Below are 26,515 nucleotides of genomic sequence, written 5' to 3'. Positions count from 1 at the left end.
GGGGTGAGAGCCCAGGGCTTGGGGGGCCCTTGGGAATCCAGTTCCACAAAGGAACGGCCCAGCCTCACGTAGGCAGGTCCCAGCGGGCTAGGGTGGATCATGATGCAGTGATAAATAATCCCAAATCTCGGGGCTTGCACAACAAAGGTTGATTTCTGGCTCATGCTACTTATCCACTGCAGGGGTCGGAGGGTGGGAGTGGGAGGTCCTGCTCAGCACCGTCCCTGGGGAATCTGGGCTGGCGGAGGGGCTCCATCGGAGGAGAGCTCCCGCACGGCCACCTGCACCCAAGCTCTTAAAGCTCGGGCCGGAAGTGATCCCCACCGCTTTGCCCATATTCCACCAACCACAGCTAACTTCCCTGGCAGGCAGGGGTCACACATGACAAAATGTCCAGAGGAGGAAAAACCTTATGTGTGAACCGCTAAGAAGACCTCGGGGGTGAGGGGTGACTGGCTGGTGCGGAGTGAGTGGGGGCAAGGGGGCTCGTTCCTCTCCGTTCAGACTGAGCCAGCTGCAGGCCGAGGCGGAGCCGGCCTTTGGGGCTCTTGGTCCCTGGCAGGCTTTACCTTCCCGAAGCTTTCTCAGCAGACTGGAATCCAGCTTAGAACCTTCAGCGGCCCCCGGCCGTTCCAGCCTCGTTAGGGCGGTCAGCAGGAAAACAGCACATCAGGCCTGGGGTTTAAAGAACCTTCAGGAACCAAAAGGGTTTTTTGTTGTTGTTGGAGTTTTAGGAACTAAGGAGGGGAAAAGTGAAATGAGGACAGGAATACTATTTGAAAGAAGCAAAGATGCCTTTGCCTTTGCCTTTGCCTTTGCCAGGAGTACTGGACAAACACAGGGATGGGCTGAAGGGAGGTACCCTCTGGGGAGCGTGACTTGGGCTGCCAGGAGCTGCCGGGCTTCAGAAGCCATCAGGACAAAGGGCTCTGTCCTCGCAGCCCTTCATGGTGAAGGCAAAGCTTCTGAACCAGGCTCCAGCAACAGGAAGACATTGGCTCGGGTGATCTGGTGGCAGAGGGAGGGAAACGGGGATGCCTGTGGGGCTTTCTGTGCCTGCCTCCGTGGGGCTGGAACAGTCTGAGTTGTCGTCCCCCCACCACCACCTTTCACACCCGTGTCCATCAGGTCTCGTTAACTGTCACTTCTCTGGGAAGTGTCCCCTGACCTCCCCAGACCCGGCTGCCCGGCCCTTGCCTTACTTGCTGTGAGTCTGACAGTAAGTGCATGATGGGGCCTGCAAGGGCCCAGCGTCCTTGTTTCAGAGGCCCCTGGGTATGACCTTGCAGTTCAGCTGAACGCCCCCCTGGTGGCTCCCAGCTGCCCTGGGCACTGCGGCGGGGATCTCTCTAGACCCTGACAACGCCAGCCCCTGGGCCTGGCCAGACTCTGGGACCTCTTGACCTGCCCAAGGCTCCCTGAAGCCAGAACCTGAGCTCATGAACAGCCTTGCCCAACTCCACCCCCAGACACCTCGGCTTGCCCCATCCCTGGTGGCTACCATTTCAACTGACCCACCACTGCTTAGAGGGGCACATCCTGCAGCCTTACCCCTAATTCACCAGCCCAGGGGTAGTGGTATGCCTTCACCACCCTTCCCAGAAACATCCACAATGTTCCCATACCTTCTGAATCTCTGTGGACTGGGCTATCCCTGGGCACTGGGAAACAGAACTACCTTAGTCACACCCACAGTCTACCTCTTTGTGCCTCAGTTTACCCATATGTAAAACTTGGGCCACATCTGCCCCTTCTTACATTACAGAGATTCAGGAAACATTATTAAAGCGCCAGCTGTTCTTTGGAAGAAAAGGGCTCTATTTTCATGCTTTTGTCCTCTACCTCCTCACCCATCCCCACCTCCCTGGAACTTTCTGGAATGTGCTCCATAGGCCAAACTAAAGAGGCCAACACCCCCAGGACTGGTGGGTGTTGGCCAGCGAATGGTCGCAGGCCTGGAAACATTCAAACACAGGCAACGATGTTGTCCAAGCACTTTTAGTTCAAAGCTAAAGTTCAAAGCTGCTAGTCCTTGAGGTGGGGTCCTTGGGCCGGACAGTCCCGGAACGCCCAGCCCTGGCCCTGGGGAGGGCTGCTGGGGGAAGCGACCCTTCAGAAGTGAGGGGAGGCCTGTAGAAAGGGTCTCCAGATGTGGGCCACCCTGGGTACCAAGCCAAGCTGCTCGAGCTGCAGCCGCGTGGGCCTGTAGGCATTGAGGTTGCTGTAGGGAGCTGCTGTGCCGTCATGGGGCCTCGGGGAGAAGTGGGCCTGCGGGCTCAGGGCCCCCCACGGGCCATGGTGGGGCTGAAGCCTGGCGGGCAGAGGTGGGTTGGGGGCCGGGGGACTGCTGGGCCCCGACGCCGCCGACACATTCCGGTTCTGGGGGTTGCTGCCCGTCGACGGGCTGCTGAAAGGGTTGGAGGACGTGTGGTCGCTGGCAGAGCTGCTGCTGCCACTGAGGTGGCCAGGCGGGGGGCTGCGGCCGGCCCTGGGCTGCAGGGGTGCCCCCAGCCTGGGGGACTTCGGGCCCATCACGGGCTTGGAGGATGCGTATAGGTGGCGGAACTCCTCGTCAAACAGCTCCACCGCCGGGCCCGTGAACTTGGAGAGGATGTTCCGGTGGACGTGTCCGCAGAGCCAGGTGAAGCTGCAGGGGAAGAGGAGAGCGGGCTGGCAACGGGGAGGCCCGCCGAGCCCCCGCAGGCCGCTCCGGTGGCAGTGGGCTCCCGGCACGGCTGCCCGGAGGGACCGACCACTAGCCAGAGGGGACCGGCCAGTGTCCGCAGGTGAACCCTAAAGACACCAGACCGAAGCCCTGGGTCGGGCCAGGCTCCCTCCTGGGGCTCGAACTCTTGCGCTCCCTGCCCAAGTGCAAGAGGGCTAAGTGACAGCCGAGTCCCCGGACTGCTGAGGCCACCTGTGACATGTGGGAACACCTGCCTCTTCTAACCAAAGGGGGGGGTCTGGGGGAGGCTGCTCCTTAGAAGGCAGGGCGTGTTCTCAGGAAAGTCTTGAGGGTGTGGCCACACTTGAGGCCCAGGGACCCCAAGGGGCAGGCGGCAGGGGAGGGGATTCCCACGGGAACCAGAGTGCACTTTGCCCCGACCCCCAGGGAGGTGGGCGGAGGCCTCGGCCCTCCCTCCATTAACTGGTTTCAAATGAAAACAAAATGCTGAAGGCATTTATGGATTGTGTTTTATGATTCCTTGATTTAACTGAGTTCCTTTTTATCTCTGATGGAAAAGTCCCCTTATTAACCCCACTTACACACACCCACATACTCAAACCCCTTGAAAAGCCCTGGTGGACAGCACAGAGGACCCACCCAAAGGGTCAGGGTAGAGATTCCTGGGTCCCTAATAATGGGGAACCCAGGCATAGAGGGCAATAGTGACAGGATGGTCAGAGGAACACACGGTCAATGTGGGGGACAGGAACGACCCCCCACCAACGGTCTCAACCTTCCCCCCCACCCCCCACCGGCCTTGCTACCAAAAAAGGCCTGGCCCAACCAGCAGAGTCCCCACTTGGTGAGGCAGGGCAGGTGAGCAAGGCTGAGCAATCCCGGGAAGAACAATGAGGCTTTGTTCAAACCTCACCTCCGGCCCACAAGCCACCCACACACCCCAGAGAGGTGAGCAACTGACGAAGAGCCTAGGGCCAGCCAGGTGACAGGGAAGGCAGCAAACAGTGGGGACAGCGGGACTCGGCTACACTAAGAAATCAGTCGCCTGGTGTTGCTTGGAATCAGACGAGATTAGGCCAAGCAACTGCATGCTTTATGCAACAGAACAGTCCCACAGGTGCCCTGGCAACTTTTCAGGCTCCCACACCCCGGTGGTCTCTGCACCTGCCCCCCACCCCAGGTCCTTGGTGTCCCTGCAGCCCCTGCACACCTATGAACCTCCTTTACACCCTGCATTGCCATTCATTCTATGCCCTTTTACACTTTCTCTTTATCACCACCCGAGGTAAGAAGTACACTTCATTTCTATTGCTTTTTGGCACTTAGTACATGGAACTGATGTTGTCACAATTTTTGGCTCAAGAACCACTCTCATGACTGGTCTATTCCTCGCCCGTTTTAATCTATTCAGCTATTTACTTAGTTATTTTAAATAACGTAATAAGCACCAACAAACCCAGCACCTAAAAAAATAAAAAGCTAGCATCTTGGCAATAATCAGCATCAAACCATACAGTCCCTCCCCAAAAGAAGGAATCATCACCCTGAATCCTGTGTCATAGTTCCCATACTTTCCTTTCTCCTTAAAAAAATGTTTTATGTATTCTGGAAAGAAAGTATTTTCGAGTTTAATATACATGTAATATTTTGGGGGGTTTTCCCATTTAATATTATATTGCTAAGATTTATCCATGTTCTTTCTTGTTGCTGTGCCTCATCCATTTTTGACTGCTGTATAATATTCCACTGGTGGCTAGATCATGGTTTATTCATCCACTCTCCCGTTGACAGGCATTTGGATTGCTTCCACGGTATTTCTGTTGGGACCTGTGCTATAGCAAGCATTCTCATACCTGTCTTTTACTACACCGTGGACTCCCTCTCTTGGAAATACCCCTGGGAGTGGAAGTGCTGGATCATAAGCCAGGTGAATAGTCAGCTTCAGGAGAAATTCCAAACTCTTTTAAAAGTCACTGTCTTGGGGATCCCTGGGTGGCTCAGTGGTTTAGCTCCTGCCTTTGGCCCAGGCAGTGATCCTGGAGTCCCAGGATCGAGTCCTACGTCAGGTCCCTGCATGGAGCCTGCTTCTCTCTCTGCCTGTGTCTCTGCCTCTCTCTCTCTCTCTCGTGTTTCTCATGAATAAATAATTTTTTTAAAAAATCACTCTCTCGACCTACAATCCCCTCAGCCATGCAGGAAAGATGCTGTACAGCCAGCATCTGGTATCGTCAGTCTTATTTTCTTGCCAGTTGAAAAGGTATAAAAAGGCAACTGGTCCTAGCCTCGATCTGCACTTTCTGGTCACTGAGATGCGAACGCCTCTCCCCGCGTGCTCCTGGCTGGGATGCCCACTCGCACCCCCTATTCTGGCGCTAAGCCTCGGGAACTACTTGTGGTTCTGACACTAATCGCGTCAGGGCATCAGGAAAGCCCGCTCTCACTCTGTAAGCTGACTTTTCCCTTTCTTTCAGGTATCTTTCAATGAACCGAAGTTCTTCATCGGAATACAGTCAGATACAGCGATCTTTCAGGGTCAAGGCTTTTTTTGTGTTGTTTCACACAAAAGACAGGTGTCCGTGTTAAGACACTTAATCCTTATCCTAAGGCCTAAAAAGATATTCATCTATTCTTTTCTATTAAGAGTTTAAAGTTTGTGGGGTTTTTTTGACATTTAAGAGTTTTTATCTATTGGAAGGTGATTTTTTTTTGTACATGTGTGACATGGAATCCAATTTTCTGTGTGCAGAATTATTGTTTTCCAGTTTCTCCTTTCCCCACTGTGCAGACATGCCCCATCATGTGTGGGTCTGTCTCCGGGCTTTCTGCTCTGTTCCATTTGTCAGTTTGCCTGTACCTCCTCCGATGCCACATTGTCTAGATTATTCCAGCTCCACGACATAGCCTGATCCCTGGCAGGAGCAAGTCCTCCCTACCTGTTCTTCCTCCGACTTACCTGGCTAATCTTGGAGAGATACATTTAATGTCTTGACCTACTCACATAGACAAACACATACATAAGTACACAACAGTTTCCAGAACATTCCTGACCTCAGGAATGCTCTCTGTATGTTTATTCTATCCTATATCATTATAAAAATAATTCCAGGCATCATCCACTAACTTGATTTCATATCCTGCTAATGGATAATGATGCACATGGTTTGAAAAAACTTTGTTCCTCTAGCTACATTGGATGGCCAGAACCTTATATAGACTTTCATTAATTTATTTACTCATTCATTCAACATATATTATGATCATATATAATGTTCGGGCACTGGGTTAGCTATATTTCATTCCAGGGATATAACAGAGAGAAAACAGACTCGATCCAGGTTCTGACATCATGTTTACGATCTTGGATAAACAAGTCCACAGAGAAGCTCTCTAGGAGATGATCTGGAAACTCCAAGATAAGGAGTTAGCAGGATAAGACAGCAGGAATTACCTCTCCAGCAGAGGGCATGTACAGCAAGTGCAAAGGCCCTGAGGCCTGAAAGAGCATGAAAGACCTGGAGGAACACAGTATGGCTACAGCACAGTGGAGAGGAAGGAAAATCCTGCAGAGGCCATGGTAAGAATGATTTTTTTTTCTTTTCTAGGAGAAGTGACAAGCATAGAAGGATCTTAAGGAGGCCAGTGATTTGATCTGGCTTTTGTTTAAAAATCTTTCTGTTCCTGGTACAGAAAGCCCAGAAGTAGAAGTGTGGGTCAGGGCAGGAATGGATTCAGGGGTGGTTCAGTTCTCACGCTGTGGCCACCAAGGCCCAACCCCAAAGGCACCAACCTCCTGGACTTGCCAGCAGAAGTGGGAGCTCCTTCCTGGCTGACCACAGAGCACTTCCTAAGCTCATACTGACCTTAGAACACACGCCACACCGCCCTGTGGCCATTTGTCCATGTTTTTTCATAAGAGAGAAGAGCTCTGTGTCCCCAGCACCTGGCATATTGCCTGTGCTGGATAAGGCTTCACTTTTTTTTTTTTTTTTTTTAAAGAGTTTTGTTATTTATTCATGAGAGACATAGAGAAAGAGAGGCAGAGACACAGGCAGAGGGAGAAGCAGGCTCCATGCAGGGACTCCAGGATCACGACCTGAGCCAAAGGCAGATGCCCAACTGCTGAGCCACCCAGGCGTCTCTGGGTAAGACTTTCTAACAGAGCTTAAATGTTCAAATGTACACCCCCCCACCTCACCCGCACCCCTCAGCTAAAGATGTGCACAGAGCACCTCAGTTTGGGAGAACTGTATACAACCAGGGCCAAAATATCCGAAGCCCAAGGACAGCTGCATTGAAAGAATGGGAGGGAGACATGTTTTGTTTCAACTGGAGACAACCTTGAGAGTCCCCACGGAGAAGGATCTAACTGAAGGCCAGCAAACAGATCTCCTCTGACCGCTGAGTGCAAATGAAGTTACAGGTGTCCTGCCCTCTCTCCAGGAGCTGGGTTCTTCGGTTCTCAGGAATGGCCCTGTGTGTCTTCAGGCCCGGTGCCACCCTCCTCCCGGCACCTCCCATATCAGGATGACAAGCTCAGAAGGCACTAGAGAGCTGGAGATCCTAGCTGAGAAGGCTGGTGACCCTGGGCCAATCACCTACCCTTGCCGTGCCTCAGTTCCCCCAACCGTCATTGGGAAGAATAATGCCTCCCTCAAAGGGTTAAATCCTTCCTAAAAGTCTCATCACACCCGGCCTAGGGCCTGGCACAAAGCTCAACAAGGTTAGTTCTGCTTCCTTCTGCCCCCACCAAGGGCAAAGACCCCCCACCCACAACCCACCCCCCTTGCCAGCAGCATAATGAGCTCCGCAAGGGCAAATACAAACAAAAACAAAGAAGCATAATTCTCCCAATTGAAAACAAGAGGAGACACTCTCATTCCTCTGCATTTTCTCTTTCAGAATTTCTTTCTCTGGCCCAGAAGACAAGGGAGGAATCCGAATGAGTGGGCCTTGCTACATTTCCCCAGTGACAACCTTTAGCTCGTACCCTTTTGCCCTACCATGTTTTCCAGGACTTTCCTTGACTCTGCTCTTCATCAAAGCTCATATAAAAACGCCCAGGCTGGAGGCACCTGGGTGGCTCAGTGGTTGAGCGTCTGCCTTGGGCTCAGGTTGTGATCCCGGGGTCTCAGGATCGAGTCCTGGATCAGGCCCCCCTGCATGGAGCCTGCTTCTCCCTCTGCCTGTGTCTGCCTCTCTCTCTGTCTCTCATGAATAAATTAATAAATTTTTTTTAAATGCTCAGGCTTAACCATTTCTTAGGATCATTTATTTCTGGAGGTCCCATGCCACATGAAACTTGGAAATAAATCCACATGCTTTTCTCTTGTTAGTCTATCTTTTGTCCAGTTTACAGGCCCCAGCCAGAGCACCTAGAAAGGTAATAGGAAAATGAGGGTTTTCCTCCCCATATACTGGGTATGGGTTTTTTTTTTTTTTTTGAGGTGATAAAAATATTCTGGACCTAGGTAGCAGTGACGGTTGCACACACAGGGAATGAATTAAATGCCACTGAATCACACATTGAAAATGGCTAATTTTAGGTTATGCGAATTTCCCCATAATAATAAAAAAGAATGAAGGAGGACTCTTCAGCTCTGGTGGGCCCCTGACTCCAGCTGCCCATCCAGGTGGTGAGCTAGGTCTCTAGTGGCAGCTTAGCTAAGGTCAGAGGTCAAGGTCAGAGGCCTCCAGTCCTGATGTGGGGTTTGAGGCTGAGCTCCCACCCAGAGCTTATGGCTTGCTGGCTTGCTGCCCAGCGGCCTTTGTCACTTTCAAATCTGAAAGAACAAAAAGCTGAGAAAGTGGCTTTGGCCACTTGGGGAGGGTAACTCAGCCCCATCTCAGCCTCTTACAAAACAACCGAGCGCTAATGCGGGGCCCTAGGATCAGAAGTACATGGGGTCCCTTTTGCACAGGTGCCCCAGTGAAGCAAAACAATGAGGAGAGAAGCTGTGGGAGGAAATGCACATGGACCACACCTCATTCAGCTCGGGTGCAGTCTGTGAGGCAGAGAGCACAGGCCCATGCACAGCCGAGGAAACCAGGGCCAGGAAAAGGTGGAGACAGCCAGAGGGGAGTAAAGGGAGCTTTAGGCAGCTCAGGCCCCCTCCAAAGACCCCCTCCCTCCCCCCATCACTCTTCTTTCTCTGTCCGTCTGCACGGGTTCTCCTTCTTCTTCCTTCTTCTTCCTTCTTCCTTCTTCTTCCTTCTTCCTTCTTCTTCTTCTTCCTTCTTCTTCTTCTTCCTTCTTCTTCCTTCTTCTTCTTCTTCCTTCTTCTTCCTTCTTCTTCCTCTTCTTCTTCTTTCTTCTTCTTCTTCTTCTTCTTCTTCTTCTTCTTCTTCTTCTTCTTTCTTCTTTCTTCTTTCTTCTTTCTTCTTCGTCTACACCCAACATAGGGCTTGAACTCACAGCCCCAAGATCGAGAGTTACACACTGTACCGAATGAACCAGCCATGACCGGCTGTAGTCTATCTCCTTGGTTTGAATGGCAGCTCCAGAGGGGCGCCCCAGCCTTGAAGCATGCCTACTATGTACCCAGTAGGTCTCTACATAGCTGTCGAATGAATGAAGGAACAGAGACACATGGTGACTTGCTCAAGGTCACCCAGCCAGAAAGCTACAGAGCTGGGAATTGAACCCAACGTCTAGTCCAGGCTGCTGCCACGTCCAGTCTCTAGCACTAGCCTTAGGTCCCAGTGAATTGGGACACACTTCTGAAAATAAAATAGGACACACACACACACACACACACACAGCCCAAAACAAATTGCATAGTTTTACAATCACGCCTGATAGAGCTGAGGAAGGAAAAAGAAGATTCTAAAAAAAAAAAAGAAAAAGAAGATTCTATGTCCTATTGCAACCTGAAGGGAAACTTCAAAGTGCCTCTCTACCCTCAAGCCCAGAAGGCCCCCTTCTTCCCAGGCTAGTCCTGCCTCCAGCCTCATGTATGTGATGAAGTCTCAGCTCGGCAGGGACAGAAGCAGCCCCCTGGGAGCCCCTGGGAGGGACAGGCTACGTGCCTGAGCGGCCAGGACTACGCCACACTCAGCCTGGGCCTCCTCGAAGCCTTGGGCCCGTGAAACCCAGCGCTCACCTGTACGATCCCGACAGGACATATCTCCAATCTGAGATGATGAACTTCTCCTGGATTTGGCCGGCGAACTTCCGGCCTGATTTGGCACAGTACACCTCTCCTTCCACACTCCGGATGGAAATGTTCTGTTGGAAGGAGAGTCAAGGCCTCATTTGCTAATTACGTATGTGTAGATATATGTTTGCCTAGGAAAACATCTGGAAGGATGCTCAGCAAGACATGAGCAGGGGTTATCTCTAATTTGTAGGCTCATCGGCTATTTTTATTTTTCCCTTTGCTGAATTTTCTAGATTCTTTTCATTGTCCTGACATTATTTGAGAAATGGGGCGGGGGGAGGGGGAGAGAGATGGTAGGATTTTATTTTATTTTTTTAGATGGTAGGATTTAAACAAAGTGACAAAGAAAAGAAAGATGACGGCCTAATACCCAACTTGCCTTGCAGGGGGCTTCAGTTACATGAGTCCCTGACCCCAAGCTGGTCACAGGGAAGTGCAGCCGGAGGGGTGGCTCTGTGGAGACCTCAGTGGACCTTAGATCGTCCTAAGGAAAGGTGTGTCCACAACCCAAATCATGGCCCTGCGTGTCCCTTCCTCTGCCCCCAGGAACACCTGCTGCCCCAGCCCCTGCCCAGAACCCTTGGGAGGCTGGAGAAATGAAAGGGTGGGTAAAGCCAGGGATCTCTGGGGAAGCCAGGATACTGCTGGGATCCCGTGAATGTCCCTGGTGGCTGGGCAGGCTCTGGGAAGGGGACACCCACGAGCTTCCTAGTGATTCCCAGCCTCCCCATAAGCTCTGTGACCTGTTGAGAGGAGGGTCTCATCTCACTGTCCCTTGGCGGGCAGAGGACTGGCAGCTGTGGCTGGTGTGGGCCATGGATTCAAGGCCTGCGCGGACTCTGCACCTGCCAACGGCCTCGTGTCGAGGAGGTGCGATCCAGGCCAAGCAGGCCTGGTAATCACAGGACCCAGGCCTGTCGCTCCAGATGCCTGAGCTCGGCTGCATCCCAGGCAGTGGGGAGGACAAGGGATGGAGGAAGGGAGGTTGGGGGGTCTCCCGGAGGCTGACCTGTCTGAGCTAGAGCCCAGTCACCGAGGGAACCACCCACCCCTGGTGAGTAGAGCCTGCTCATAAAAACTGGGTGGTTTTACCTTTGACCCTGAAGTAGCTGCCCTAAATTCGACATGATTAAATGACCCTTTATGCCTGGGTTTCTTTTCTCCTTGCCAGAAGGAAGTCCGTGGGCAGTTGGGTTCTGTCCAAAAGGATCAGCTTCCTGGGGTCCTGCGGAGTCCTATACGTGTACCAAACAGCCCGGATGCTGACCTGGCCTGTGGAGCCACGAGGTCCTTCAGCAGAGAAGACAACAGGCATGCGCAGCAGAGATTGCGGCCCACGAGATACCCACGGCCCCTTCCAGTTCCCAGCCCCCGTGGGCTGCGTGAGCCAGAGGGCCTAAGCAGGCATGACGGACACGTCCTCCAGGTCAGGTCCTGCGGCACTCCCCTGCCCTCTCTCCCTGTCACTGCCACCCCGAGGCCACGTATTCCTATGGTGTAGCTACAAGGTGAGGGAGGACCGCCTGTTTTACAGGGCACTTTTGAGCGAGAGACAAACCTTTCTTTACGCTGAGCCATTGAGATGGGGTGTGTGGAGGGGACTGTTAGCGGGCGCCAGCCATGCTGCCCTCACTCCCACTGGGGGCCCCTACCTTGAGGTGGCTGTCAGAGATCTGGACTTTGTCACACATCTCCTGGAAGAGCTTCACACCTCCCTGGTCCAGGAGCACACAGACAAACACCCCGCGCTTGTTGGCCGCCTCTAGAATGTCACAGAAGATCTCCACGTCGGTGAACACATCCATCAGGATAGCCAGGACCTGGGCCAGGGCAGAGGGGTGGACACAGAGTCAGGGGCCAGGTGCTAACTGGTTTCCGCCCGGCTTCCTACGGCCCCGACCCCGTGGGCCTTCCTGGGAGAGCAGCCCCCACGGCTGCTGCACTGGAGGAGCGAGGGGTGGGGGCTCCGCCAGGGCACATTTAAGGGGAAAGAGCTGGAGGCCTCTGCCCTGACTCCATCGCCTGACCACGGCCCCTCGGGCCTCTTGGCCCACTGCTGGAGTGCAGCACCCACAGCAGGAAGGAGAGAAAGGCAGAGAAAGGAGCAGGAGGGAAGGGCAGAGCAAGGGGAGGCGGCCACGCAGGTTCAGGGCTGAGGGACAGATTTGACGACGGGGCTGCTCAGCCAGACAAGCTCGAAGGCCCCCAGTGGCCACTGGTTTTCACCTGCTATGAAGCCACATGTATTCGCCTCCAACAGAACCCTGGTGGAGGGGATCCCTGGGTGGCTCAGCGGACTAGCACCTGCCTTTGGCCCAGGGCTCAATGCTGCAGCCCAGGCCCGGGATCGAGTCCTGCATCAGGCTCCCGGCATGGAGCCTGCTTCTTCCTCTGCCTGTGTCTCTGCCTGTGTCTCTGCCTCTCTCTCTGTGTGTGTCTGGAGACCCCTACATGCAGAGTAGCCACTGCCACCTCTATCATAACAGGATCTGGGGGATCTGGGGGAGGAGAGAGCCCTAGAAATGCAGCAAAGGGGGGATGTGAGTGTGTGTGTGTGTGTGTGTGTCTCCCCCTGCCAGGCATCCAGTGTGTGTGTGTGTGTCTCTCCAGTGTGTGTGTGTGTGTCTACCTGCCAGGCATCCAGTGTGTGTGTGTGTGTGTCTCCACCTGCCAGGCATCCAGTGTGTGTGTGTGTGTGTCTCCACCTGCCAGGCATCCAGTGTGTGTGTGTGTGTGTCTCCACCTGCCAGGCATCCAGTGTGTGTGTGTGTGTGTCTCCACCTGCCAGGCATCCAGTGTGTGTGTGTGTGTGTCTCCACCTGCCAGGCATCCAGTGTGTGTGTGTGTGTGTCTCCACCTGCCAGGCATCCAGTGTGTGTGTGTGTGTCTCCACCTACCAGGCATCCAGTGTGTGTGTGTGTGTGTGTGTGTGTCTCCACCTGCCAGGCATCCAGTGTGTGTGTGTGTGTGTCTCCACCTGCCAGGCATCCAGTGTGTGTGTGTGTGTGTCTCCACCTGCCAGGCATCCAGTGTGTGTGTGTGTGTCTACCTACCAGGCATCCAGTGTGTGTGTGTGTGTGTGTCTCCACCTGCCAGGCATCCAGTGTGTGTGTGTGTGTGTCTCCACCTGCCAGGCATCCAGTGTGTGTGTGTGTGTGTGTGTGTTTGTGTCTCCACCTGCCAGGCATCCAGTGTGTGTGTGTGTGTGTGTGTGTGTGTCTCCACCTGCCAGGCATCCAGTGTGTGTGTGTCTCCACCTGCCAGGCATCCAGTGTGTGTGTGTGTGTGTGTGTGTGTGTGTGTCTCCACCTGCCAGGCATCCAGTGTGTGTGTGTTTGTGTGTTTGTGTCTCCCCCTGCCAGGCATCCAGTGTGTGCGTGTGTGTGTGTGCGCGTGTGTGTCTCCACCTGCCAGGCATCCAGTGTGTGTGTGTGTGTGTGTGTGTGTGTGTCTCCACCTGCTAGGCATCCAGTGTGTGTGTGTCTCCACCTGCCAGGCATCCAATGTGTGTGTGTGTGTTTGTGTGCGTCTCCACCCGCCAGACAGCCAGTGTGTGTGCGCGTGTGTGTGCGTGTGCGTCTCCACCTGCCAGGCATCCACTGTGTGCGTGTGCGCGTGTGTGTGCATGTGTGTGTCTCCACCTGCCAGGCATCCAGTGTGTGCGTGCGCGTGTGTGCGCGTGTGTGTGCATGTGTGTGTCTCCACCTGCCAGGCATCCAGTGTGTGTGTGTGTGTCTACCTACCAGGCATCCAGTGTGTGTGTGTGTGTGTGTGTGTGTGTCTCCACCTGCCAGGCATCCAGTGTGTGTGTGTGTGTGTCTCCACCTGCCAGGCATCCAGTGTGTGTGTGTGTGTGTGTCTCCACCTGCCAGGCATCCAGTGTGTGTGTGTGTGTGTCTCCACCTGCCAGGCATCCAGTGTGTGTGTGTGTGTCTACCTACCAGGCATCCAGTGTGTGTGTGTGTGTGTGTGTGTGTCTCCACCTGCCAGGCATCCAGTGTGTGTGTGTGTGTGTCTCCACCTGCCAGGCATCCAGTGTGTGTGTGTGTGTGTCTCCACCTGCCAGGCATCCAGTGTGTGTGTGTGTGTCTACCTACCAGGCATCCAGTGTGTGTGTGTGTGTGTGTGTGTGTGTCTCCACCTGCCAGGCATCCAGTGTGTGTGTGTGTGTCTCCACCTGCCAGGCATCCAGTGTGTGTGTGTGTGTGTGTGTGTTTGTGTCTCCACCTGCCAGGCATCCAGTGTGTGTGTGTGTGTGTGTGTGTGTGTCTCCACCTGCCAGGCATCCAGTGTGTGTGTGTCTCCACCTGCCAGGCATCCAGTGTGTGTGTGTGTGTGTGTGTGTGTGTGTGTGTCTCCACCTGCCAGGCATCCAGTGTGTGTGTGTTTGTGTGTTTGTGTCTCCCCCTGCCAGGCATCCAGTGTGTGCGTGTGTGTGTGTGCGCGTGTGTGTCTCCACCTGCCAGGCATCCAGTGTGTGTGTGTGTGTGTGTGTGTGTCTCCACCTGCTAGGCATCCAGTGTGTGTGTGTCTCCACCTGCCAGGCATCCAATGTGTGTGTGTGTGTTTGTGTGCGTCTCCACCCGCCAGACAGCCAGTGTGTGTGCGCGTGTGTGTGCGTGTGCGTCTCCACCTGCCAGGCATCCACTGTGTGCGTGTGCGCGTGTGTGTGCATGTGTGTGTCTCCACCTGCCAGGCATCCAGTGTGTGCGTGCGCGTGTGTGCGCGTGTGTGTGCATGTGTGTGTCTCCACCTGCCAGGCATCCAGTGTGTGTGTGTGTGTCTACCTACCAGGCATCCAGTGTGTGTGTGTGTGTGTGTGTGTGTGTCTCCACCTGCCAGGCATCCAGTGTGTGTGTGTGTGTGTCTCCACCTGCCAGGCATCCAGTGTGTGTGTGTGTGTGTCTCCACCTGCCAGGCATCCAGTGTGTGTGTGTGTGTGTCTCCACCTGCCAGGCATCCAGTGTGTGTGTGTGTGTCTACCTACCAGGCATCCAGTGTGTGTGTGTGTGTGTGTGTGTGTGTGTGTGTCTCCACCTGCCAGGCATCCAGTGTGTGTGTGTGTGTGTCTCCACCTGCCAGGCATCCAGTGTGTGTGTGTGTGTGTCTCCACCTGCCAGGCATCCAGTGTGTGTGTGTGTGTCTACCTACCAGGCATCCAGTGTGTGTGTGTGTGTGTGTGTGTGTGTCTCCACCTGCCAGGCATCCAGTGTGTGTGTGTGTGTCTCCACCTGCCAGGCATCCAGTGTGTGTGTGTGTGTGTGTGTGTGTTTGTGTCTCCACCTGCCAGGCATCCAGTGTGTGTGTGTGTGTGTGTGTGTGTGTCTCCACCTGCCAGGCATCCAGTGTGTGTGTGTCTCCACCTGCCAGGCATCCAGTGTGTGTGTGTGTGTGTGTGTGTGTGTGTGTGTCTCCACCTGCCAGGCATCCAGTGTGTGTGTGTTTGTGTGTTTGTGTCTCCCCCTGCCAGGCATCCAGTGTGTGCGTGTGTGTGTGTGCGCGTGTGTGTCTCCACCTGCCAGGCATCCAGTGTGTGTGTGTGTGTGTGTGTGTGTCTCCACCTGCTAGGCATCCAGTGTGTGTGTGTCTCCACCTGCCAGGCATCCAATGTGTGTGTGTGTGTTTGTGTGCGTCTCCACCCGCCAGACAGCCAGTGTGTGTGCGCGTGTGTGTGCGTGTGCGTCTCCACCTGCCAGGCATCCACTGTGTGCGTGTGCGCGTGTGTGTGCATGTGTGTGTCTCCACCTGCCAGGCATCCAGTGTGTGCGTGCGCGTGTGTGCGCGTGTGTGTGCATGTGTGTGTCTCCACCTGCCAGGCATCCAGTGTGTGTGTGTGTGTCTACCTACCAGGCATCCAGTGTGTGTGTGTGTGTGTGTGTGTGTGTCTCCACCTGCCAGGCATCCAGTGTGTGTGTGTGTGTGTCTCCACCTGCCAGGCATCCAGTGTGTGTGTGTGTGTGTCTCCACCTGCCAGGCATCCAGTGTGTGTGTGTGTGTGTCTCCACCTGCCAGGCATCCAGTGTGTGTGTGTGTGTCTACCTACCAGGCATCCAGTGTGTGTGTGTGTGTGTGTGTGTGTGTGTCTCCACCTGCCAGGCATCCAGTGTGTGTGTGTGTGTGTCTCCACCTGCCAGGCATCCAGTGTGTGTGTGTGTGTGTCTCCACCTGCCAGGCATCCAGTGTGTGTGTGTGTGTCTACCTACCAGGCATCCAGTGTGTGTGTGTGTGTGTGTGTGTGTGTCTCCACCTGCCAGGCATCCAGTGTGTGTGTGTGTGTCTCCACCTACCAGGCATCCAGTGTGTGTGTGTGTGTGTGTGTGTGTTTGTGTCTCCACCTGCCAGGCATCCAGTGTATGTGTGTGTGTGTGTGTGTGTGTCTCCACCTGCTAGGCATCCAGTGTGTGTGTGTCTCCACCTGCCAGGCATCCAATGTGTGTGTGTGTGTTTGTGTGCGTCTCCACCCGCCAGACAGCCAGTGTGTGTGCGCGTGTGTGTGCGTGTGCGTCTCCACCTGCCAGGCATCCACTGTGTGCGTGTGCGCGTGTGTGTGCATGTGTGTGTCTCCACCTGCCAGGCATCCAGTGTGTGCGTGCGCGTGTGTGCGCGTGTGTGTGCATGTGTGTGTCTCCACCTGCCAGGCATCCAGTGTGTGTGTGTGTCTACCTACCAGGCATCCAGTGTGTGTGTGTGTGTGTGTGTGTGTGTGTCTCCACCTGCCAGGCATCCAGTGTGTGTGTGTGTGTGTCTCCACCTGCCAGGCATCCAGTGTGTGTGTGTGTGTGTCTCCACCTGCCAGGCATCCAGTGTGTGTGTGTGTGTCTACCTACCAGGCATCCAGTGTGTGTGTGTGTGTGTGTGTGTGTGTGTCTCCACCTGCCAGGCATCCAGTGTGTGTGTGTGTGTCTCCACCTGCCAGGCATCCAGTGTGTGTGTGTGTGTGTGTGTGTTTGTGTCTCCACCTGCCAGGCATCCAGTGTGTGTGTGTGTGTGTGTGTGTGTCTCCACCTGCCAGGCATCCAGTGTGTGTGTGTCTCCACCTGCCAGGCATCCAGTGTGTGTGTGTGTGTGTGTGTGTGTGTCTCCACCTGCTAGGCATCCAGTGTGTGTGTGTCTCCACCTGCCAGGCATCCAATGTGTGTGTGTGTGTTTGTGTGCGTCTCCACCCGCCAGACAGCCAGTGTGTGTGCGCGTGTGTGTGCGTGTGCGTCTCCACCTGCCAGGCATCCACTGTGTGCGTGTGCGCGTGTGTGTGCATGTGTGTGTCTCCACCTGCCAGGCATCCAGTGTGTGTGTGTGTCTACCTACCAGGCATCCAGTGTGTGTGTGTGTGTGTGTGTGTGTGTGTGTCTCCACCTGCCAGGCATCCAGTGTGTGTGTGTGTGTGTCTCCACCTGCCAGGCATCCAGTGTGTGTGTGTGTGTGTCTCCACCTGCCAGGCATCCAGTGTGTGTGTGTGTGTCTACCTACCAGGCATCCAGTGTGTGTGTGTGTGTGTGTGTGTGTGTCTCCACCTGCCAGGCATCCAGTGTGTGTGTGTGTGTCTCCACCTGCCAGGCATCCAGTGTGTGTGTGTGTGTGTGTGTGTTTGTGTCTCCACCTGCCAGGCATCCAGTGTGTGTGTGTGTGTGTGTGTGTGTGTCTCCACCTGCCAGGCATCCAGTGTGTGTGTGTCTCCACCTGCCAGGCATCCAGTGTGTGTGTGTGTGTGTGTGTGTGTGTGTCTCCACCTGCCAGGCATCCAGTGTGTGTGTGTGTGTGTGTGTGTGTGTCTCCACCTGCTAGGCATCCAGTGTGTGTGTGTCTCCACCTGCCAGGCATCCAATGTGTGTGTGTGTGTTTGTGTGCGTCTCCACCCGCCAGACAGCCAGTGTGTGTGCGCGTGTGTGCGCGTGTGCGTCTCCACCTGCCAGGCCCCAAGCCTCCTCCTGCCAGCGGCTCCCGGCCTCCCTCTGAGGACTCCCGTCTCCTCCGCAAGCAAAGTGGTTTGGGCGGGGCCACCGGGGCGGGGAGGGCCCATCACCGCGGCCAGGCCAATGAGAGCGCGGCATCCCCTGCGAGCCACGGGGATTGGCCCGGGGCTGCTCACGTGACCCACGTTATGCTAATGAGAGCCCCGCGGGCGGTCGCTGGGCCGCAGCGCGGGGGAGGCTCCGGCTGCCGTCTCGCCGCCACTTGGGGACAGCGTACGCGAACGTGAAGGCAGCCCCGGCGACAGCCGGGCCGAGCAGGGTCCCGGCAGCATCCTCCGATCATCTGGTTTCGGCCATGCCCGAAGCCGGCCCTACCCTTGACCTTCCCACCGTGGAAGTCAGTGCCTGCTCCTCTCCTTACACTTGTTTGGGGTTGTTTCCCCCGATATTGTGATTTATAAAAAAATATATATATTTGATCCATGTCCGTGTTTTGGCACCAAGCTCTAACACACCTGGAATTTGCTAAGTGGTGAGAGCGGAGAGAGATAACGATGCTTTGTTATGTTAATGAGGTGACTTTTGGATGGGGCTGGTTGCCAGGGGAACCCACTTAGGGGTTGGAGGGTTGGAATTTTCTGTCCCTCCCGCCCGCTGCCCCAGGGAAAGGGGGGGCTGGAGGTTGAATCAGCTGCCAGTGCCAATGACGTCGGGGGTCGTGCCTGTGTGAGGCCGGGCTCTGAGTGCCTCTGGGTTGGTGATTTGGGGAGAGCTGAGTGCTCAGAGGAGGCGTGGAAGTTCCATGCCCTTCCCCGTGCATCTCTTCCATCTGGCTGTTCCTGAGTGCTCGCCCTTATAATAGCGGCAATCTAGAAAGTAAAAGGTTTCTTTGTTGTGAGCTAGTCCAGCGGATTGATCAAACCCAAGGAGAGGGCCAGTCTCCAGACTCTGAGCTGCTGGGGCAGAGGCACCGGTGACAACCTGGGACGCCCAGCTGGGGTCTGAGAATTGCCCGGTGGTGGGAGACTCCCACACAGTGGGGTGGGAGCAGAACTAGACGGCTGTCACCCAATCGAAAGTCAGTCCTCACACCCGGATCATGGCATATGGACAAGTGGATTCAGCAGCCATTCGCAATGATAATTAAAACCATCATATAAAAACTGTAAGACATGGCGGAATGTTGAAGTAAAAGTGCTGTATAATCCACCCTTAAGGGACACCTGGGTGGCTTAGCGATTGGGTGTCTGCCTTTGGCTCAGGTTATGATCCCAGGGTCCTGGAATCGAGTCCCACGTCAGACTCCCTGCTTAGCAGAGTCTGCTCCTTCTCTTCCCTGCTGGTGCGCTCTCTCTCACTATCTCTGTCTTTCTTTCTCTCCAATAAATAAGTAAAATCTTAAGAAATCCATGCTCGGGCAGCCCTGGTGGTGCAGCGGCTTGGCGCCATCTGCAGCCCAGGGTGTGATCCTGGAGACCCTGAATCGAGTCCCATGTCGGGCTCCCTGCATGGTGCCTGCTTCTCCCTCTGCCTGTGTCTCTGCCTCTCTCTCTCTCTGCATCTCTATGAATAAATAAATAAAATCTTTAAAAAAAAAAAAAAAGGAAATCCATGCTCAACACAGGTGTGTTAGCAATGAACGAATTCAGTGAAAAAGGCTTAACAGAGCACAAAATGATAGTATTTCTGGTACGGTTGCCAGTGAGGGCAAGTGGCGTGGAGACACATAAGCAGGCACAAAGCCAAAACTAGCGGTTTGGACTGGGCATGAGGGCAGCTTTCAACATTACCTATAACAACGTTCCACCATTTTTCTAATAATTGCTATAAAAGTATAGTAATTATATAGATATGGTATATGGAGATGTATATGTACATACAGATCTGTAGATATATGGACCATTAGCATCTGGGAAGTAGCAAGGACAAGAAGAGGGTCATTGACACAGACAAAGGAGATGTCTGGTACCTCTCGGAGCTGACTTCCTGCTCAGATGACATGAGTGTCTGCACAGGGGAAAGAACTGCCTGGGTCAGAAGTCGGAAAAGATGTTCTCACAGGGAGGTCACGCTCCTTTAGAACCGTGGCCCTGTTAGCACGTGATTGTCTCTACACATTTAGCCTTCTGATGCCAACAGCAACCCAGGCCCTCTCTGCAGAAAGATAACTGCTTCCTCCTTGAGGGGGATATAGATGAAAGGGACAATTCCCTCTCTCTGCTCCTGTCCACCCTTCACCCCCTGTTGTGTTCCAGTGAGGGGGCATGTTTACAAATAACCCCAGGTCATGACTTAAGGGATACTTGGAAAAACAGGCTCAAGAAGTCTAGGTTTATCGTGTTGGCCTCCTGTTGGGATTGGCTCCCAGCCGGACTGTTTTAAGGCCCATAACCTCTTCAGTCCCCTGCGTGGTCATGCTACCTTACAGGGTGTGGTGGGATGAATGAGGACCTCCCAAAAGACAGGTCCACATCCTAACCATCAGAGCCTATGGGTGTGACCTCACTTGGAAAAAGTCTTCACAGGTGCAATTAAGCTCCCAAAGTGAGGGGCACCTGGGTGGCTCAGTGGTTAAGTGGCCGCCTTTGGCTCAGGACATGATCCTGGGGTCCTGGGATCAAGTCCCTCATCAGGCTCCCCTCGGGGAGCCTGCTTCTCCCTCTGCCTATGTCTCTGACTCTCTGTGTCTCTCATGAATAAATAAATAAATAAAATCTTCAAAAAAAATTGCAAGATGAGATCATCCTGGATTATCCAGTGGGCCCTAAATTCACTGGCAAATATCCTCATAAAAGACACCCAGAGGAGGGCAGCCCGGGTGGCTCAGCAGTTTAGCGCCTGACTTTGGCCCAGGGTGTGATCCTGGAGATCCAGGATCAAGTCCCACGTCAGGCTCCCTACATGGAGCCTGCTTCTCCCTCTGCCTCTCTCTCTGTCTCTCATGAATGAATGAATAAATAAAATCTTAAAAAAAAAAAAAAAAGACACCCAGAGGAGAGACAAGGAGAAGAGGCCACGCGAAGACAGAGGCAGAGCCTGGAGTGAAGGAACATAAGCTGAGGAACACCTGCCGCCACCAGAAGCTGGGGGCAGAAGACAGGACCCTCCCCCAGAGACTTCAGAGCAAGAATGGCTCAATGGATGTCTTCATTTTAGGTCTGGCTTCCAGAACTAGGAGAGAATAAATATGTCTTGTTTGAAACCACCAGCTGTGCAGGAACTTGTCACAGCAGCCCCGGGACACTAATAGGGAGGGGTAGCACACAATCCAGAGGACAGTGCTCTACGGGGTGTTAGGGAACCCTGGCGCCAGCCCCGGTGCTACTAGAGATGAGCTGAGTCCCTTTGGACAAGCCACTTACTGTCTTTGGGCCTTAATTTCTTTACCCAAAAAGAGCATTAGCTATCATCCCAGCTGCATCCAACCCTGAGCCCAGATAACAGAGAGGAAACCGTGTGCAAAAAGTAAAAGTTTTTATTCTAGTTTGTAGTTTAAAAATGAGTGTGGTTTTTATATGCATTGGGAACAAGTATGAATAATGTTAGAAGAACACCATGCAGGGGAGCCTGGGTGGCTCAGTGGTTGAGCATCTACCTTCGGCCCAGGGTGTGATCCTGGAGACCCGGGATCGAGTCCCACATCGGGCTCCCTGCATGGAGCCTGCTTCTCCCTCTGCCTGTGTCTCAGCCTCTCTCTCTGTGTCTCTCATGAATAAATAAATAAAATCTCTAAAAATCACCATGCAAACATGTTTCAGTCTGGGTTATGGAAGGGGATTAAAATTAGTGCCTGCACCTCTGTGGCAGAAAGAAGAAATCAAGTAGGCCGATCAGTGGGATGGGCACTTTGGAGCGGGGTTGGCTGAGAAGGAGGAGGGAGACCCTAAAGGAGGAAGCCCAGGTGGCAGCCGGCTCTGGGAACCTGAGCTGCAGAGAGACGGAGGAGGCCCCCCAGGGGGTGCTGCTCTGCTGGGGGCATGCCCATATGCCAGGGTCATCCTGCGGGGACCTCACCCCCTGGCTGGCAGATGCGAGCTCCTCCTGGGCTAGAGGGCCGCTGCCTCATCCGTCTGTAGGGGATGGCAGGGTGGAAAAGGGGCGATGGGATTTGGGTCCTGGTGGGGCCCAAGCATGGTGGGAACACTATCGCCCCCCACCCCGGCTTCCATTTCTCTTGCCTCTTTCTCTTCTGTGTGCTGAGGCTCCTTTGTTTTCCAAAAACAACAGCAACAGCCACATGTAGGGAGCAGAGCACACCCTTTCCCAGTTTGGCAAATCCCTGTGGTATCTGGCCTCACGGAAGACAGCTGGCTCCTCAAACCTGCTTCTGCAGCAATCTGTTGTGCTTTGTTGCTGGGTGGAAGCCAACGAAGATAATCTGGCCTCGCACAGGTAAGTGGTGAGAGAGGACATGACGGCCCAGGCCCACGGACGGGGTCTGGGAAACCCTCGGGGATCCTGACTGCCTCGGAGGATGGATTGATCCTCGTGTTTCCATATTTCAGGATGCTTCTTCCTGCAGGGCCAGCTGATTGCCGGAGAGGCGGCAAGCACCGTGCCTCGGAGCACGCCTTTGGTAGGCACGCCAAGCCAGCACGGCCCCTGCCCTGAGTGACCCTGAATGACCCCAGGGCCACGTGCTGGGCAGCAGAGCCTGCTGAACAGGGCCTCCTTCCAACTAGCCCATCCTGATCCGTGTACCCTGCCTGCCCTCCCTTCCCTGCAGAAGCACAGTAAGGGCCTGTGCGTGTGCGTTCCCCGCGCCCCTTCTGCCTCCTGACCCCCCTGGTGCTTCCTGTGGTCCTGCAACCCACGCTATGCCCCCTGCTTCTAAGGCACTGTGAGCAAAAACTTCTTGTTTCACGCCAGGCGTTTCCATGCCTGCACATCCCCCCCGCTGCGGGACACCCAACCCTCTCACACCTCCTGACCTCTGCCTAGACTCCCGTCCCTCTCTGCCTCACAACCTCTTACTCAGCCTTGGAGACTCAGGTCAGAGGCCACCTCTTCCGTGAAGCCAGCCTTAGTCACCCTGTCCTCCCAGGCACAGACGGTTGCTCACGCCCCGGGGCTGCCTCCCACCCAGTGTCCTCTTCTCCTCCCCTAATGGGCACAGAGGCAGGGCGCTCCCCGAGGGATGGAGGGAGGCCCCCTGTTCTGCTTGGCCATCCTGGGTGCGGGACCTGGCTATGAATTAGGCTCTGTGGGATAAAGGAATGTGAGCATGAAGGGAAAGACAGACAATTCCTGCAAGCTGAGGGAGTGGAAACTGGTCTGGAAAACCCTGAGCAGGCTGGCTCTGTTTGTTCCCCTCTCAGGAGGCTGAAGCCATAGAGGGAGGACGCCAACCGATCCACCCTCCAGCTCTGAGTGGGGAGGCAGGGGCACAGCCTGCTTCTGAGGACAGCCTGTGACCAGGTCCCTGGGCCCTGGCATCTCTGTGGGGGCCGGCCACCCCTGAGCCCCTGTGTGTGTGTGTGTGTGTGTGTGTGTGTGTGTGTGGAGAATATCACAAACTGCCTGCAGGGGCCTGGCAGGCTACAACATGGGTGCAGCTCATCAAGGCCTGGGACAAGAGGGCGTGGTGGGGACTGTGGCAAAGCACACTCCCCCAAAGTGGTGGTCGCCACTCAGCGCCAGCAGAGCCAGCTCTTCCTACTTGCTAAGAGGAACTAGAAATTCTCACTCTTAAGTGAACTCTTCAGGCTTTTTTTTTTTTTTTTTAAGATTTTATCCATTTATTCATGAGACACACAGAGAGGCAGAGACACAGGCAGAGGGAGAAGCAGGCTCCCTGCGGGGAGCCCGATGCGGGGACTTGATCCAGGGACCCCCGGGATCACAACCTGAGCTGAAGGCAGACGCTGAACCACTGAACCACCCAGGAACCCCGAAATCTTCAGCTTTTCAGTGTTGTGTTAAATTTATAACACGCTGTTTTGGTGAAACAAAGGATATTGAGGGGGCCTCAGGGCCACAGAGGGAGGGAAGCCTCTCTGGGTGGAGGGTGGGTGTGGGGGGGGAGGGACTCAGCCTGGGGATTACTTCACAAGCTCTAACCTGGCTTCTTTCCAGGGAGCCTCACTCACTCAGGGTCCGAGCTGCGGCCATGGGTGAGAATGTTCCCCATGCCAGTGGTCCCTACCCCTCGGGAGGCCGCTGAACTGCACACTGGAGAGGCCAGAGTGGAGTCTGAGGCCTGGGGAGGTCGAGCGACTTGCCCCAGGTCCCGCAGTCAGCCCCAGGCGCGGCCTGCGCTCCTGGCTGCCTGCCTGGGCCCATCTGTCAATCCCTAATGCTGACCTGGCCCGGAAGCATGAAATACTGCTCTCAAGCAGCCCTGCCACTTGAAAAACCAACACTCCACCCATTGTGACTTTATTTCATTTTCCAGAACTCCACTCTTTCCCTGCCGGTCCACACACCGCCTCCCCATCTTAAGCGGGGCTTTTTCTGGAGCCTGAAGATTTCACAGAGTACCGACCCTCTGAGGGCACTTGGTCAGGAGCCTGGGATCCCGGCAGAAAATGAGCTGAAGCATCAGCTTGTTCTTTCTTTGAGTCTCCTCTCAAAAAAAAAAAAAAAAAAAAAGAGTCTCGGGACACCTGAGTGGCTCAGCAGTTTGGCGCCTGCCTTTGGCCCAGGGCATGATCCCTGAGTCCTGGGATCGAGTCCCGCATCGGGCTCTCCGCAAAGGAGCCTGCTTCTCCCTCTGCCTGTGTCTCTGCCTCTCTCTGTGAGTCTCATGAATAAATAAAATTAAGAAAAAAAAAATGAGTTCCTTCTCCCCTCTCTGAGCTTCAGGTGGCAGGAGGGAGCCTCCCCAGCCCTGTTTGTTCGGAACAGTTGTCTCATGCAGCTGGGGGAGAATGAGCCAGAGTGGCTCCGGCGGTGCCCGAAATTCTTTTTTTTTTAAGATTTTATTTATTTATTCATGAGACACAAAGAGAGAGAGAGGCAGAGACCCAGGTAGAGGGAGAAGCAGGCTCCATGCAGGGAGCCCGACGTGGGACTCGATCCCTGGACTCAGGGATCACACCCTGGGCTGAAAGCAGGTGCCATACCGCTGGGCCACCCAGGGATCCCTTTCTTTCTTTTCTTTTTTTTTTTTTTTAAAGATCGTGCCCGAAATTCTATCAACCACGCTCCAGTCTTGAAATGTTTTTCTTCTTCCAAAGTCACATATTGGCGTGCAGACACGCGGGGAGAAACCTCTCTGCCTGTCCTGTCTTCCGTGTGACACTAGCTGGACCCAGGTGCTGCCTGGCCTGTTGTGACCGGGTCTAAGCCGAGGCTGGGGGCTCAGGGGCGGGCATGAGCCTCGGCGGCCTGACCCCGAGGTGAGGCCTTCCTGAGAAGGGGACTCGGGTGCTGCGTCCTGAAGAAGCAGCCGGCGTCATCATCAGGTGAAGAGCAGGGAAGGGGAGGGGTGCCGGGCAGGGGGCACGGCACCCGCAAGGCCCGAAGACGGAGCAAGGCGGGCTGGAGGGTCTGCAGGTCCCGGGACCGGCCGCTGGAGCTGGGAGCCCCGCGGAGTTGCTCTTCCCACTGCAGGTGCGGGGGAGACCCGGAGGCTCCCAGCGGGAAGGGACCAGGCTAGACTGGAAGCGCAGAAGTACTGGGGGGCGGCATGGAGTCTGGGTGGTTGGGGATCGCCACGGAAGGCGAGGGGCAGGGCAGCCCGGGGCTCAGCGGTTTAGCGCCGCCTTGGGCCCAGGGCCTGATCCTGGAGACCCGGGGATCGAGTCCCACATCGGCTCCCTGCGTGGAGCCTGCTCCTCCCTCTGCCTGGGTCTCTGCCTCTCTCTGTGTCTCTCATGAACATATAAATAAAATCCTTAAAAAATAATTAAAAAAAAAGAAGTCGAGGGGCAGGTAGGATGCCAGGGAGGGTGGGTCGTGGGACCCAGATGGTGACAGGTGGGACCAGAAAGTCGGTGATCCAGGGCAAGAGAGAGAATAGCACCTGACTCCATCCTCAGCCCCAGCCTCTGAACCCCATCCCGTGGGGCCAGCCCCAGCCCCATTCCTCCTCTACCAGCCCCGTTCGCCCCCGACCCCACGGCCAAGGAGACACAGGCCCCACCACCTGTACCTGGCTGGTCCGGGTGATGCAGCGGCGAATGAGGTCTCGGATGTTGTTGTGCTTGTCCATCTGGAAATAGACGGTGGCGCTGGATTTTTCCTTCAGGTAGGGCTTCTGGGCTGAGGCCCAGGTGTGCAGCAGGGTGGGCTCGCTGCCCTCGGAGGCCGCGGGGAAGTAGGTGCCCGAGGGCAGGGAGCAGGAGTCCAGTCCCCTGGCGCCTGCCTCTGCCCCTGCTGCGGGCTCGGGGGCACCTGGCGGCTCCCTGGCCCGGGCCTGGATGAACTGGGCCTCCTCGGAGGACAAGAAGTCCACCTCCCCTTCCTGGCCCAGCGCCTGCCAGTAGGCCTCGGGACCCCCATCCAGGAGGGCGTCTGTGGCCAGCCGGGCGCTCTCGTTGTCGCTGAAATCGGCCCTGGCCGGCCGGACCCACTGGCTCTTGACGTCTTCCAGGCGCTTCTGGATCTTGCCCACGTGCCTTGACCGGCTCATGCTGCCCAGTGGTGCTGGGGAGGCCGCTGCTGCTCCAGGTCTCCTTGAGGCCAGTGGGCCTCGCTGCGGGGGGGGGGGGGGGGCTAGCGCTCCCGGGAAGCCCCCCGCATCCACCTGTGCAGGGAAGTGGTTACCTGGCCCAGCAGCGCTGCCGGGATCAGCATCCCGGCCAGGCCCACCTGTGGGC

General features: G+C 55.2%; 2 protein-coding genes across 51 annotated transcripts; both read right to left on the bottom strand.

Moving 5' to 3' along the window:
* Positions 1-1,982: 1,982 nt before the first annotated feature.
* On the bottom strand, positions 1,983-26,515 carry FAM83A (family with sequence similarity 83 member A). Its single transcript, XM_025450962.3, has 4 exons — positions 25,849-26,515; positions 11,496-11,663; positions 9,787-9,911; positions 1,983-2,647 (listed from the first exon to the last, which is right to left on the bottom strand). The coding sequence occupies exons 1-4, from the start codon at positions 26,326-26,328 to the stop codon at positions 2,113-2,115; spliced, it is 1,308 nt and encodes a 435-aa protein (XP_025306747.1). The 5' UTR covers positions 26,329-26,515; the 3' UTR covers positions 1,983-2,112.
* On the bottom strand, positions 12,074-17,748 carry LOC125752321 (putative uncharacterized protein FLJ46204). 50 transcript variants are annotated; one of them, XM_049092650.1, is made up of 10 exons: positions 16,227-16,523; positions 15,883-15,932; positions 15,405-15,686; positions 15,207-15,260; positions 14,349-14,630; positions 14,205-14,302; positions 13,251-13,300; positions 13,101-13,198; positions 12,971-13,020; positions 12,074-12,736 (listed from the first exon to the last, which is right to left on the bottom strand). In XM_049092650.1, exons 1-10 carry the CDS (start codon positions 16,394-16,396, stop codon positions 12,203-12,205), a joined length of 1,668 nt encoding a protein of 555 aa, XP_048948607.1. In that variant the 5' UTR covers positions 16,397-16,523; the 3' UTR covers positions 12,074-12,202. The 50 variants fall into 50 exon arrangements, 47 of the variants coding, with proteins under 47 accessions (XP_048948607.1, XP_048948622.1, XP_048948646.1 ...); XM_049092665.1 differs by having other exon boundaries at positions 14,119-14,302; positions 16,227-16,522; XM_049092689.1 differs by lacking the exons at positions 13,251-13,300; positions 14,205-14,302; positions 14,349-14,630; positions 15,207-15,260 and adding exons at positions 14,071-14,204; positions 16,633-16,716; positions 16,849-17,186 and having other exon boundaries at positions 13,101-13,250; positions 16,227-16,474.

Source organism: Canis lupus, chromosome 13 (genome assembly GCF_003254725.2).
Source record: "Canis lupus dingo isolate Sandy chromosome 13, ASM325472v2, whole genome shotgun sequence".
Lineage (NCBI taxonomy): Eukaryota > Metazoa > Chordata > Mammalia > Carnivora > Canidae > Canis > Canis lupus.
This window is presented reverse-complemented; position numbering and strand designations above follow the sequence as displayed.